At 50.5% G+C, this 14556-nt stretch overlaps 1 protein-coding gene across 4 annotated transcripts in view; it reads left to right on the top strand.

The window, feature by feature from the left end:
* The window catches only part of LOC119971546 (zinc finger E-box-binding homeobox 1-like), a 703616-nt gene extending 689374 nt beyond the window's left edge, over positions 1 to 14242 (top strand). The window contains exons 2-5 of one of the 4 annotated variants that reach the window (XM_038807213.1): positions 6956 to 8406; positions 10549 to 10705; positions 10792 to 10950; positions 12937 to 14242. In XM_038807213.1, the coding sequence (XP_038663141.1) occupies positions 8323 to 8406; positions 10549 to 10705; positions 10792 to 10950; positions 12937 to 13094 (558 nt within the window). In that variant the 5' untranslated portion in view covers positions 6956 to 8322 and the 3' untranslated portion in view covers positions 13095 to 14242. Of the gene's footprint in view, positions 1 to 5350; positions 5427 to 6955; positions 8407 to 10548; positions 10706 to 10791; positions 11981 to 12933 lie in introns of those variants that run through there. The other 3 variants (XM_038807212.1, XM_038807211.1, XM_038807210.1) reach the window with 3 other exon arrangements.
* The last annotated feature ends 314 nt before the right edge of the window (positions 14243 to 14556 follow it).

Below are 14556 nucleotides of genomic sequence, written 5' to 3'. Positions count from 1 at the left end.
GATCCCTGGAGAGAGGGGACAGCCAACAGGAAGGGGCTACTCGTTTTACTCGCACGTCCACAAAAGTATATTCCAGGATAGATTTCTTTGTGCTAAGCAGGGACTGTAGGGGGGGAGGGTAAAGAACCGGAATACTCAGCAATTACTATTTCAGACCATGCCCGCATTGGGTGGACCTGCAGTTCAGGGGAGCGAGTTATCAACGCCCGCAATGGAGGCTAGATGTGGGAACTGCTGTCGGAGGAGGGGATCTGCGAGAGGCTTCGGAAATTATAAAAAATACCTGCAGGTGAATGACACTGGGGAGGTCTCAGCGGCGACCGTGTGGGAGGCGCTAAAGGCAGTAGTGCGGGGGGAGCTGATTCAATTGGGGCCCATAGAGCCAAGGCAGACCGGGCAGAGATGGATAGATTGGTCAGGAAATGGGCCGGATAGATGAAGAGCACGCGGAGTCCCCGGGGGAGGTTTTACTCAGGGAGAGGCAGAGGCTACAGGCGGAACTGGGGGCACTATCCACGAGCAGGGCAGTGGAACAGCTTAGGAAGGCGAGGGGAGTGGTGTACGAGTATGGGGAAAAGGCTAGCAGACTGTTAGCGCAGCAACTTAGGAGGAGGGAGGCGGCCAGGGAAATAGGTAGAGTGAGGGACGAGGGGGGGGCACAAAGTGGAGGATCCGGCAGAATTGAATAGGGTATTCCGGGACTTCTATCGTAAGCTGCATACTTCGGAGCCGCCAGAAGAACCGGAGGGGATGAAAAGGTTTCTGGATGGGGTTAACATTCCCAACAGTTGGGGGGGGGGGGGCGAGTGGAAGAGCTGAGGGCCCCGATTAGAGTAGAGGAGGTATTGGGGGGCCTAAAGGCCATGCAGTCGGGGAAGTCCCCGGGGCCGGATGGATACCCAGTAGAGTTTTATAGGAAGTTCTCGGAGCTGGTGGGCCCGGTCTTGGCGAGGGTTTTCAATGAGGCAAGGGACAGAGGGACCCCTGCCGCCGACGATGTCACAAGCCACCATATCTCTGATATTAAAGCGGGGTAAAGACCCGGAGGTGTGCGGGTCCTACAGGCCAATCTCCCTGATTAATGTAGATGCCAAGCTCCTGGCAAAGGTACTGGCGGGTAGAATGGAGGACTGTGTACCGGAGGTGATTGGGGAGGATCAAACGGGGTTCGTGAAAGGTAGGCAGCTGGCGGCCAATCTGAGGAGATTGCTCAATGTGATAATGATGCCCCCGGCGGGTAGAGAGGTGGAGGTAGTGGTGGCTATGGACGCCGAGAAGGCCTTTGACCGGGTGGAGTGGGAATATCTATGGGAGGTTGCTTGGACGGTTTGGGTTCGGGGAGGGATTGGTGGATTGGATCAAATTATTATATCAGGCCCGAGGGCCAGCGTCAGGACCAACAGAGAAGTGTCGGAGTACTTTAGGTTGTACCGAGGGACCAGACAGGGCTGCCCGCTCTCCCCGCTGCTGTTTGCGCTGGCCATAGAGCCGCTGGCGATTGCGCTGAGAGCCGCAGAGGGTTGGAAGGGGATGGTGAGGGGCGGGGTTGAACACAGGGTTTCTCTTTATGCAGACGACCTGCTCCTGTACGTGCCGGACCCAGTGGCCGGGATGGGAACTATACTGGGAATGCTGAGGGAGTTCGGCCAGTTCTCAGGATACAAATTAAATACGGTCAAGAGTGAAATGTTTGTGGTACAGGCAAGGGGCCAGGAGAACAGATTGAGAGGGCTACCGTTTAGGTTAGTTGAGGAAAATTTCCGGTATTTGGGAATCCAGGTGGCACGAGACTGGGGCAGGCTGCATAAGTTAAATTTGGCCAGGGTGGTGGAGCAAATGAAGGGAGAGTTTCGGAGATGGGATGCACTCCCGCTGTCGCTGGCAGGGAGGGTGCAGACCGTAAAGATGACAATCCTCCCTCGATTTTTGTTTATTTTTCAGTGCCTCCCGATCTTTATCCCACAGTCTTCTTCAAAAGAGGTAACGGGCTGATCATGAGCTTTGTCTGGGCGGGAAAGTCTCCGCGGGTGAAGAAGGCGATGTTGGAGAGGAACCGCAGCGAGGGGGGACTGGCGTTGCCGAGTCTGGTCAATTATTACTGGGCGGCCAACATCGCTATGATAGAAGTGGATGGTGGGTACGGGGGTCTATTTGGGAGCGGGTGGAGGCGCTTCGTGCAGGGGCTCCAGTTTGAAGCCCTGGTCACGGCTCCTCTACCGCTGCCGCCGGCCAAGTACACCACCAGCCCGGTAGTGGTGGCGACCCTGCGGATATGGGGCCAGTGGAGGAGGCATGTGGGGGAGATGGGGGCGTCTGTCTGGGCGCCAATCTGCGACAACCATCGGTTTGCCCCCGGCAGTATGGATGGGGGGTTCCGAGTATGGCAGGCGAGCAGGGGCGGGAAGGGTGGGTGATATGTTCCTGGAAGGGAGCTTCGCGAGTTTGAGGAGCTTGGAGGAGAAATTTGGGTTGGTAAGGGGAAATGATTTTAGATACTACAGTTGCGGGACTTTGTTCGTAGACAGTCCATCTTTCCCCGCGCCTCCCGCCAATGGGGATCCTAGACAGAATAGTCCTCTGGGAGGGACGAAGGGGAGGGTAGAGTCTCGGGTATTTATAAGGTGCTCATGAGGGAGAAGGTCCCAGACAGAGGAACTGAAACTTAAATGGGAGAGGAGATCTAGGCGGGGAAATGGAGGATGGGCTGTGGGCAGAGGCCCTGAGTTAGGGTAAACTCGACCGCGACATGTGCGTAGGCTCGGGGCTGATCCAATTTAAAGGTCGTTCACCGGCCCATATGACGGCGGCTCGGAATGAGCAAATTTTTCGGGATAGAGGACAAATGCGCTAGGTTGCGCGGGAGGACCAGCGAACCATGTGCACATGTTGTGGGCTGCCCTGAGCTGAGGGTGAACTGGGAGGGGGATTTGCGGGGGTCATGTCCAGGTGCTAAAAACAAAGGGTGGTGATGAGTCCAGGGGTGGCAATTTTTGGGGTTTCGGAAGACCCGGGCGTCCAGGGGGAGAAAAGCGGGCCGATGTGCTGGCCTTTGCTTCCCTGATAGCCCGGCGACGAATATTATTGGCGTGGAGGGACTCAAGCCCCCGAAGACTGAGTGGTGGCTTGCGGACATGTCAAGTTTCCTGGGGATGGAAAAAATTAAGTTCGCCTTGAGGGGATCTGTGCAGGGGGTCACCCGAAGGTGGCAACCATTATTGACTTATTTGCGGGAGAGTGAGCGTCAGCAGGGGGGTGTGGGGGGGGGGTAGAGTAGAGTAGGAGGGAAAATATGGCGGGTAGTACGGGTGGGAGGGGAGCGGGCTTGTGCAATACGGTACGATGGAAGTATTGAAAGTACGTGGATGTTTGCACATTTTTGCCTTTTTTGCTTCCTTTCTGATGATGTCTGTAACTGTTTATAAAGCCAAAAACTACCTCAATAAAATTGTTTATTAAAAAAAAAAAAAAAAAAATTGCTCACAATACTCCAAATGGGGGTCTGGCCACAGCGTTATACAGCCTCAGAAGTACATCCCTGGTCTGTATTCTAGCCCTTCTTGACATGAATGCTAACATTGCATTTGCCTTCTTAACTGCCAACTAAACCTGCACATTAACCTTAAGAGAATCGTGAACAAGGACTCCCAAGTCTCTTTGTGCTTTCTGCTTTCTGAAGCATTTCCCCATTTAGAAAATAGTCTATCAGCATAACCTCACACTTTTTTACATTGTATTTCATTTTCCCACTTCATTGCCCACTCTCCTAGCTTGTCCACTTCCTTGCTTTCTCAATACTACCTGTCCCTCTGCAGGTCTTTGTATCATTTGCAAACTTAGCAACAGTACCTTCAGTACCTTCTTCCAGATCATTAAGTATATGAAATGAAATGAAAATCGCTTATTGTCACGAGTAGGCTTCAAATGAAGTTACTGTGAAAAGTCCCTAGTCGCCACGTTCCAGCGCCTGTTCGGAGGCTGTTACTGTAAAAGTTGTGGCCCTGAGGCACACCACGAGTCACCGGCTGCCATCCTGAAAAGACCCCTTTATCTCCACTTTCTGCCTGTCTGCCAGTCTGACTTTCTGCCAGTCAGCCAATCCTCTATCCATGCCAGGATCTTACCCTGAACACCCATGGGCTTTTAACTTATTTAACAGTGCGGCAGCTTGTCAAAGGCCTTCTGGAAATCTAAACAAATCAAGTCCACTGATTCTCCTTTGTCTAACTTGCTTGTTACCTCCTCAAGAACTCTAACAGATTCGTCAGACACGACCTCCCTTTGACAAAGCCGTGCTGACTCAGTCCTACTTTACATGCACTTCCAAGTGCTTCACGATCTCATCTTTAATAACAGACTCTAAATTTTACCAATGAGCGAAGTGAGGCTAACCGGCCTATAATTTCCCGTCTTCTGCCTCCCTCCCTTCTTAAACAATGGTGTTACATTAGCCACCTTCCAGTCCTCTGGACCCTCCTGCCTCCCAGTGACTCCTGAAAAGATCATCACTAATGTCTCCACAATTTCCTCAGCTATCGCTTTTAGGACCCTGGGGTGGGGTCCAGGTGATTTATCCACATTCAGACCTTTCAGTTTCACCAGAACCTTCTCCTGAGTAATGGTCACTGCATTCACCTCTGCCTCCTGGTTCTCCCGGGGAGCTCTGGCATCCCACGGGTGTCTTCCACCGTGAAGACTGATGCAGAGTAACTATTCAGTTCGACTGCCATTTCTTTGTTTCCTATTATTACTTCTTCGGCTACATTTCCTCGTGGTCCAATGTCTATTTTTGCCTCTCTTTTATATATTGAAAAAATATCTTCCTATCTTCCTTTATATTACTAGCTAGCTTGCACTCGTACTTTCATCTTCTCCCCCCATCCAGCTTCGAATTCCCACACTCACTCTTCGCTGGGTCTCACTCTGGCTCACTGGGAGAACTTTCTGTAGCACGTGGTTAGCACTGTTGCTTCGCAGCACCAGGGTCCCGGGTTCAATTCCCACTTGGGTCACTGTGGCGCATTTTCACAATAACTTCATTGCAGTGTTAATGAAGCCTACATTGGACAATAATAAAGATTATTATAATATCCTCTTCCTGCAACTTTTCTGTGATGTCCAGTGTGACTACGATGACTTCTGCCACATTTTATCCTTCAGTTGTATGCAGAGAATCTGCTGCAACGTGAATCTTCCACCGCCATCGCTCTGCTTCCTCCCCAAATCTCTGCTTTTCAAATCCACTCAGGCCGCTCGGGGTTCGCGCTCCCTCACATTCCAACGCCGCTGCGCGCCGCAGAACTGCAACACCCAGCAGGCACGCGGCTTGACTCACGTGAGTCACCCTTCCCCTCCGCAGGTGCGGAGATAATGTTTGCTCTGACCGGGTGTGTCTGGAAAGCGGCTGCGCAGAACTGGGTGGAGCACGGGTAATGAAGTTCCGCCCCTTCCAATGTCATTGGCAGGAGCAGTGGTGATTTACATTTCCTTATGGGCACTGTTCTCTCTCTGTGAGTGGCTGTGCGAACCGTCAATCAGAGAGCTGAACTGTTTGATTGGCTGTGTTGGATATTAGTGTGTTTAGTGGAAGTATTTCCCTTCTGATTTACAGGCTGAGTTTTGTTGATGGGTCATTCTGAATATGAAGGTGAGTGTAATTATCTGGGAATGGGCAGGGACACATTTATTCAAATGTATTTAATATCTTCTTTAAAGATTTACCTGAGGCCTCGGCCTTTCCCAAAAGCCTGGCTTGGATTTTGATTCTTTTGCCCAGTTCCGTCTGAAGCTGAATTTGGGATGTGCAGCCTGAGTAAGGGCAGTGTATCTCATTCCCAGAATGAACCAGAACCCTTCAATCAGTTCACTGAAGCAATATTTTCCTCAGCGTCCAGTCCTTCCTGCTCAGAATGTTTTCTTCAAATAATTTGGGAAAACAAGGGAGAAATTTCACAATCTCCACTGAATTAACATTTCTCCTGTTTTTTTAAATTCTCTAAGGGTAAAACTGGTCTTTGTCAGCATAACGCAGGTTTGGTACTTAAAAGCCTGTTTTACACTCCGCCTGAATGTCTTTTCCATTGTCCGCACGGTGCATGGGATTCCATAAGTCTTGTGGACTCAGGTCCACTTATCTGCCCACTCACTAATCTTTTATTCCTTTACTGTTCAAAAATCTATCCACCTTTGCCTTAAAAGCATTTAACGAGGTAGCCTCCCACCTGGACAGTGAATTCCACAGAATCACGACCCTTTGGATGAAGAAGTTCTTCAACTCAGTCGTAAATCTGCTCCCCCTTATTTTGAGGCTATGTCTCCCTCGTTCCTATTTCACCCTCCAGCGGAAACAACCTCCTGCTTCTATCCTAACTATTCCCTTCTTAATTTATATGTTTAGAAGGGAATAGATGGGGGACAGGTGGAGGAAAGTAGCCCCAGTATCTGGAAACAGAGGGTGTGTGACTGTCGAGGACAAAATAGGACTTGTATCTGATCTCCACACGGGAATAGCAGACTGAACTCACTGTGGAACAGTCTCTACTGAGGGGTCAGCCCCTTTAGCAAGGAGGAGAGGAAGTTGGAGGAAAGGGCAGCACGGTAGCATAGTGGTTAGCATAAATGCTTCACAGCTCCAGGGTCCCAGGTTCGATTCCCGGCTGGGTCACTGTCTGTGTGGAGTCTGCACGTCCTCCCCGTGTGTGCGTGGGTTCCTCCGGGGGCTCCGGTTTCCTCCACAGTTCAAAGATGTGCGGGTTAGGTGGATTGGCCATGATAAATTGCCCGTAGTGTCCTAAAAAGTAAGGTTAAGGGGGGTGTGTGTTGGGTTACTGGTATAGGGTGGATACGTGGGTTTGAGTAGGGTGATCATTGCTCGACACAACATCGAGGGCCGAAGGGCCTGTTCTGTGCTGTACTGTTCTATGTTCTATGAAATCATGTTTCTTTTGCTGTTTCACAGAAGGATTGCACCGTACTGTACCAGAGAATACAGCGAGGACAGACACTGCAGATAGATCCTGACCATCACCCATGGAAACAACTGCACAACTGTGGAAGATATCTAGTCCCTTCACAGCATTGCTGAACACAGAGAAGGTTGGGCAGTGAAACCATCAACTGGAAATCGGTCAGGTCAGGGGCACTTTGACATATCAGATCTGAAACTGGTCAATGAAATGAATGAAATGAAAATGAAATGAAATGAAATGAAAATCGCTTATTGTCACGAGTAGGCTTCGATGAAGTTACTGTGAAAAGCCCCTAGTCGCCACATTCCGCGCCTGTCCGGGGAGGCTGGTACGGGAATCGAACCGTGCTGCTGCCTGCTTGATCTGTTTTATAAGCCAGCGATTTAGCCTTGTGAGCTAAACCAGCCCCAATGGTGTGGAACCTTCCATCAGAACCAACCTTTCCGAAGGTTCGACTTTGGGTGATTGGTCAGGGTGAGGCCTGGGAAGAAGTGTCAATCGGCTCCAAGTGTGGTGAGAGCTTCAATCATTCATCGAGCCTCATGAACAAGTGACTCATTCTGCAGGTGTGCGGCTGTTCGGGTGTGAGGTGGGTTCCACAGGTCATAAGATCTTCTGCGGTACATTTGTTACAAATACTGTTACCACAAGGCCAGCCACATGGAAGGGAAAAGATTCAGGTGTGATGTTTGTGATAAAGGTTTTCTGAATTCTATGAGGCTCCTGAGACACCAGATGATTCACACAGGGGCAAAACCATTCAGGTGCGATGTTTGTGAAAAGTCCTTCTCACAATCATCGACCCTCCGTCAACACCAACGCATTCACACAGGGGAGAAGCCCTTCACATGCAAGATATGTGACAAATCATTCTCAGAGTCATCATACCTCCGTAAACATCAACGTCTTCACACAGGGGAGAAACCTTTCACATGTGAGGTGTGTGACAAATCGTTCACACGGTCAACAGGCCTCCAGAAACACAAACGTCTTCACACAGGGGAGAAACCCTTCAAATGCAAAATGTGTGACAAATCATTCTCGTGGTTATCATCTCTCCATCAACACCAAAGCATTCACACAGGGGAGAAACCCTTCATGTGCAAAATATGTGACAAATCATTCTCATGGCTATCGTCCCTCCGTAAACACCAACGTCTTCACAAGGTGAGAAACTCTTCGCATGCAAGGTGTGTGACAAATCATTCACACGGTCAACAGATCTTCGTCAACACCAATGTCTTCACACAGGTGAGAAACCCTTCATGTGTGAAGTGTGTGACAAATCATTCACACGGTCAACAGGTCTTCGCCAACACCAACGCATTCACACAGGGGAGAACCCTTCATATGCAAAATGTGTGACAAATCATTCTCAGAGTCATCGTACCTCCGCAAACACAAATGCCTTCACACAGGAGAGAAACCCTTCCCATGCAAGGTATGTGACAGATTATTCTCAGACTCATTGCCTTCTTGCGCACACCGACAGATTCACATGTGTACATGTATGTAACAAATCATTCCCTGAGCCACCTTCCCTCTGTGAACAGCAACACATTCACACAGAAGACAAACCATTCACTGATATGATATGTAACAAATCATTCTCGGACTTATCAGCCAGCTAATCACACTGGCGAGAACACATTCATGCAGATGTGCGACAAAATCATTCTCACAGCAATCTGGCCTCCACAGACACCAGCACATTCACACTGCAGCTGCCTTGCTCACTTACACTGAGAGTTCGCTGTTGTTTACTCTCCACGCTCACACAGGGGAGCTGTCCTTCCAAAGCACTGTCTGTCTCAGCAGCGTCTGTCTCAGCACTGTCTGTCTGCACTGACTGTCTCCGCACTGTCTGTCTCCGCACTGTCTGTCTCCGCACTGTCTGTCTCCGCACTGTCTGTCTCCGCACTGTCTGTCTCCGCACTGTCTGTCTCCGCCCTGTCCGTCTCAGCACTGTCCGTCTCAGCACTGTCCGTCTCTGCACCGTCTGTCTCTGCACCGTCTGTCTCTGCACCGTCTGTCTCTGCACCGTCTGTCTCTGCACCGTCTGTCTCTGCACCGTCTGTCTCTGCACCGTCTGTCTCTGCACCGTCTGTCTCTGCACCGTCTGTCTCTGCACCGTCTGTCTCTGCAACCGTCTGTCTCTGCACCGTCTGTCTCTGCACCGTCTGTCTCTGCACCGTCTGTCTCTGCACCGTCTGTCTCTGCACCGTCTGTCTCTGCACCGCCTGTCTCTGCACCGCCTGTCTCTGCACCGCCTGTCTCTGCACCGCCTGTCTCTGCACCGCCTGTCTCTGCACCGCCTGTCTCTGCACCGCCTGTCTCTGCACCGCCTGTCTCTGCACCGCCTGTCTCTGCACCGCCTGTCTCTGCACCGCCTGTCTCTGCACCGCCTGTCTCTGCACGCCTGCCTCTGCACCGCCTGCCCAGCACCGCCTGCCCCAGCACCGCCTGCCCCAGCACCGCCTGCCCCAGCACCGCCTGCCCCAGCACCGCATGCCGCCGCCTGCCGCAGCACCGCCTGTCTCTGCAACCGCCTGTCTCTGCACCGCCTGTCTCTGCACCGCCTGTCTCTGCACCGCCTGTCTCTGCACCGCCTGTCTCTGCAACCGCCTGTCTCTGCACCGCTGTCTCTGCACCGCCTGTCTCTGCACCGCCTGTCTCTGCACCGCCTGTCTCTGCACCGCCTGTCTCTGCACCGCCTGTCTCTGCACCGCCTGTCTCTGCACCGTCTGTCTCAGCACCGTCTGTCTCAGCACCGTCTGTCTCAGCACCGTCTGTGTCAGCACCGTCTGTGTCAGCACCGTCTGTGTCAGCACCGTCTGTGTCAGCACCGTCTGTGTCAGCCCCGTCTGTCCTCTCTGCCCCGCTGTCTCTGCCCCGTCTGTCTCTGCCCCGTCTGTCTCTGCCCCGTCTGTCCATCTGCCCCGTCTGTCTCTTGCCCCGTCTGTCTCTGCCCCGTCTGTCTCTGCCCCGTCTGTCTCGCCCCGTCTGTCTCTGCCCCGTCTGTCTCTGCCCCGTCTGTCTCTGCCCCGTCTGTCTCTGCCACGTCTGTCTCTACCCCGTCTGTCTCTACCCCGTCTGTCTCTACCACTGTCTGTCTCTACCACTGTCTGTCTCACCACTGTCTGTCTCTGCAGTGACTCTCCAACCTCTCCTACCATCAGTCCAATCATTTCAAGAAGGTCAATTTAACCTTTTAACAGATCGTCAAACGTCACCAAAGGAAGAGATCAATATGTATCGAAGCTGTTGCTTATGCACAAGTTTCCCTGTGATGGACAAGAGGGAAATATCTGAATATTAAACGTATAGGTTAATTTTTGAAATTTCAGATCTGAGATTTTGAGTAGAAAATGCAGAAAGATCATGTGTTTATTTTCAAATTTAATGAGATGTTTTAAATGCAGTTGCCTTGGAGATGGCTCTGACTTTGTCATGAGATTGAGCTCTAATCAGAAACCCCCTGGGTCCAGGCTGAAAACTGTCTCCAACACTCAGAAAATGTGTCACAATCAACACAACAAAGTCTGGACCCTGATTTATTTTTCATTTTCATTTCTTTCTTTAGGTAAAGCTGGTCCATAATGCCCAGGAGCGCTCGTTGACTGGAGGGTGGGTTCCGTACATCAAGGAGCTGAAGGAACAGGAGGAGTTCACCAGGAAGCTGTTTGACCTCTCCAACTCCACGATAACCAATGGCGGATCAGATATGGGGATGAGTGAAGGTGATGTCAGCAGCTGAGTGTTTAAACCATTGGGAGGTTAATTTATGTGACAAAAGATAATCATTGTGATTTTCTTCCCCTGACAGATACACAGGTGTCCATGGACACATCAGAAGGTGATGGAGGAGAGCTGGCAGCAGGGTCCGAGATTCCTGAAAGGGCTGATGAGGAAGGGACAGAGGTTAATACCTCACAGCAATGTGGCATGGCAGCTGCAGTGGAGGAGGGAGAGGAGTGTCAGGAGGGTAAGGTGTCTGATTTTGAGGGTAGTGTTGGTGAGTTCAAGTTAAATATTGTGACCAGTGTGAAGGAGGAGGTCTGTGATGCTCTGGCTGCTGTAGTGGGGGGAGGGAGTTCAGATCCTTCTGGGGGTGAGGAACCTGCGGCTTTGGGAGCAGAAGCTCCGCAGTCTCCACGATCACAGGGACAACATCAGGCCCATGCTGCTGGTCAAGAAAATAAAGATGATCTGAAACCCCTTGAGGACTTACATCATGAACAGGTTCAAAGTACAGCGAGTTATCAGGCCACTTTTAACTTGCTTCAACAAACTTTGACTGAACTTAAGATTGATGTTAGTCAGAATCTGCAAATAAACAATGAGATTCTTCAGCATCATCTACAAAGAAAGAATGAGATCCTTCAGCAGCAGAATGAGGTCGTGAGACAGCAGAATGAGATTCGAAACCAGCATCTGCAAAGAAATAATGAGATTTTTCAGCAGCAGAATGAGGTTCTTTGTCAGCTTCTGCAAAGAAGCAGTGAGACTCTGAATGAAATGAGGCAGATTCTGTCTCAGATTGTAGCGCCAGTAGTGGGGGGCCAGCAGCAGCCCAGTGCAGAGACATCTGCTGCTGGACACGGCTCTGACACAAGACAGGTCACGTCACAGGGACAAAGGAAGCATAGAAAGAATTAGGGTCACTCCCTCCAACACTGCCTCCTCGACCCCTTATACCCCCTTCTGTTTTATCATGAGGGCGTCACGGTGGCCGTGGTTAGCACTGCTGCCTCACAGCACCAGGCACCCGGGTTCAATTCCGACCTTGGAGGACTGTATAGAGTTTGCACTTTCTCTCCATGTCTGTATGGGTTTCCTCCCACAGTCAAAAGACGTACAGGTTAGGTGGATTGGCGATGCTAAATTATGCCTTAGTGTGCAGCAAGGTAGCACCAAGGTCCCAGATTCAATTCCCGTCTTGGGTCACTGTCTGTGCGGAGTCTGCACGTTCTCCCCGTGTCCCGAAAGTCCCGAAAGACGTGCTGTTAGGTGAATTGGACATTCTGAATTCTCCCTCTGTGTAGGGGCAGCAGGGTAGCATGGTGGTTAGCATAAATGCTTCACAGCTCCAGGGTCCCAGGTTCGATTCCCGGCTGGGTCACTGTCTGTGTGGAGTCTGCACGTCCTCCCCCTGTGTGCGTGGGTTTCCTCCGGGTGCTCCGGTTTCCTCCCACAGTCCAAAGATGTGCGGGTTAGGTGGATTGGCCATGCTAAATTGCCCGTAGTGTCCTAATAAAAAAGTAAGGTTAAGGGGGTGGGGGGTTGTTGGGTTACGGGTATAGGGTGGATACGTGGGTTTGAGTAGGGTGATCATGGCTCGGCACAACAGGCCGAAGGGCCTGTTCTGTGCTGTACTGTTCTATATTCTATGTTCTATGTACCGAACAACTGGTAACTGGGGGATTTTCACAGTAACTTCATTGCAGTGTTAATTTAAGCCTATTTGTGACAATAAAGATTATTACTACATTCAGGTTAGGTGGGCTCATGGGATAGGGGAGGTGGGAGTGGACGTAGCTAGGGTGCTCTTTCAGAGGTTCAGTGCAGCTCGATAGGCCATATGACCTTTTGCACAGTAGGGCAGCACGATAGCACAGGGCAGCACGGTAGCACAAGTGGATAGCACTGTAGCTTCACAGCGCCAGGGTTCCAGGTTCGATTCCCCACTGGGTCACTGTCTGTGCAGAGTCTGCAGGTTCTTCCCGTGTCTGCGTGGGTTTCCTCCGGGTGCTCCGGTTTCCTCCCGCAGTCCAAAGACATGCAGGTTAGGTGGATTGGCCATGCTAAATTGCCCTTAGTGTCCAAAAAGGTTCGGAGGGGTTATTGGATTACAGGGATAGGGTGGAAGTGAGGACTTAAAGTGGGTCGGTGCAGACTCGATGGGCTGAATGGCACTGTATTTTCTATGTTCTAATTTTTCTCTTTTCGGTCTGGATTTTTGCCACAGCAGTGAGCCTCTCTATCATGAGGACAATGGCAGAAGAGACTGAAATCCAGAAGACCCCTCTCCTCTCGATCACGGCACCTCTCATTTCCATGAGACCAGGAATGGCCAGGCCCGGATCTGCACATTTCACATCTGTCCATAGAAATCAGCAGCTGCCTTGACTTGTGTGGTTTTGGGGTGAGAGGTGTCTGAAACCCAACGTGTGCAGATTAAACCTGATAGGAGTTGGTCTGAACTCTGTTCATTTGTTTGGATAGATTGGGTACCCTTGTGGAGTGGAAATGGACCCGTTTGAATATGGTGACCCAACACCTTTGGGGAGCAAAGCTAACTTTGGGAAACTAAGCTATCAATTCAGATATATAAAAATTAGACATGAATGTGCCATAGTAAGTGCACAAACCCATTACACTGAGCCCATTGAAATTGTCAAAAACAATTGCCAAAAATGTCAAGAAGACTATCAAGCTCAAGGGAGCTGTCAAATTAATAAGCATTAAATACTCCTGGGCAGGATTCTTCATCCCACCAGCCGCCAATGGGGTTGCCCATTTTCTGTTGCGGCATGCCTCTGTCGGAAGCAGGATTATCTGTACCCGCAGACGGCCATTGTTGCCACCCATCTCACGCCGTTGGGAAACCCGCGGGCGTGGTTGGGCTGCTGGCAGAAACGGAGGATCCTGCCAACGGAGAATCCCGCTGCCTGTCTTTAACTCAGGAAAAAACTGTCTGGATGTGAGGAAAAACTGATTGGAGTATCGGCTCTGACTAAGTCATGCAGTTTCTACACGTTAGCTCTGTCCTATCTCCACAGTAGGCTGCCTGCCATTTCACAGTGTGATTGTCTGCCACAGTGGCTTTGTGGTATTGTTACTGGACTAGTAATCGAGGTACCCAGGGAAATGCTCTGCGGATCGAAGTTAAATCCTACCACAGCAAATCGTGAAATTTGAATTCAATAATCTGATTCCCTGATGTCCTTTATGGAAGGAATCTGTCATCTTTACCTGGTCTGGCGTACATATGACTCCAGATTCAACAGCAACATGGTTGACTCTGAACTGCTTCAAGGGCAATTCCAGGAATGAAGTTTTTAAAAAGTGGTTATGAACAGCATGGAGTGGGACTACCAATTTCATTGTTTGCTTTTAATAGGGGCAATTCAATTAAATGTTTGTTTCCAAAAGGGATAATCATAGAATCCCTACAGTGCAGAATGAGGCTACTCGGCCCATAGAGTCTGCACTGACCATCTGAAAGAGTATCCTACCTGGGTCCACTCCCCTGCCTCATCCCTGTAACCCCATAACCCCACCTAACCTTTGGATACTCAGGGACAATTTAGCATGGCCAGTCTACCTAACCCGCATATCTTTGGAATGTGGGAGGAAACCTGAGCATCCGGAGGAAACCCACACAGACTGGGGGAGAAAGTGCAAACTCCAAACAGTCACCCAAGGACAGAATTGAACCCGGGTCCTGGCACTGTGAGGCAGCAGTGCCAATCACTGTGCCACCATGCCACCCATAATGAAACTGAAATAATTTAAAGGTAGTAATTTAAAAAAATAAATCAATGTTCTTTTAAAAAAATAAAGTCTGCAACAGACAGTTGGAACTTCA

Source organism: Scyliorhinus canicula, chromosome 9, assembly GCF_902713615.1.
Source record: "Scyliorhinus canicula chromosome 9, sScyCan1.1, whole genome shotgun sequence".
Lineage (NCBI taxonomy): Eukaryota > Metazoa > Chordata > Chondrichthyes > Carcharhiniformes > Scyliorhinidae > Scyliorhinus > Scyliorhinus canicula.
The sequence above is the reverse complement of the archived record's forward strand: the minus strand, read 5'-3'. Positions and strand labels throughout refer to the sequence as shown.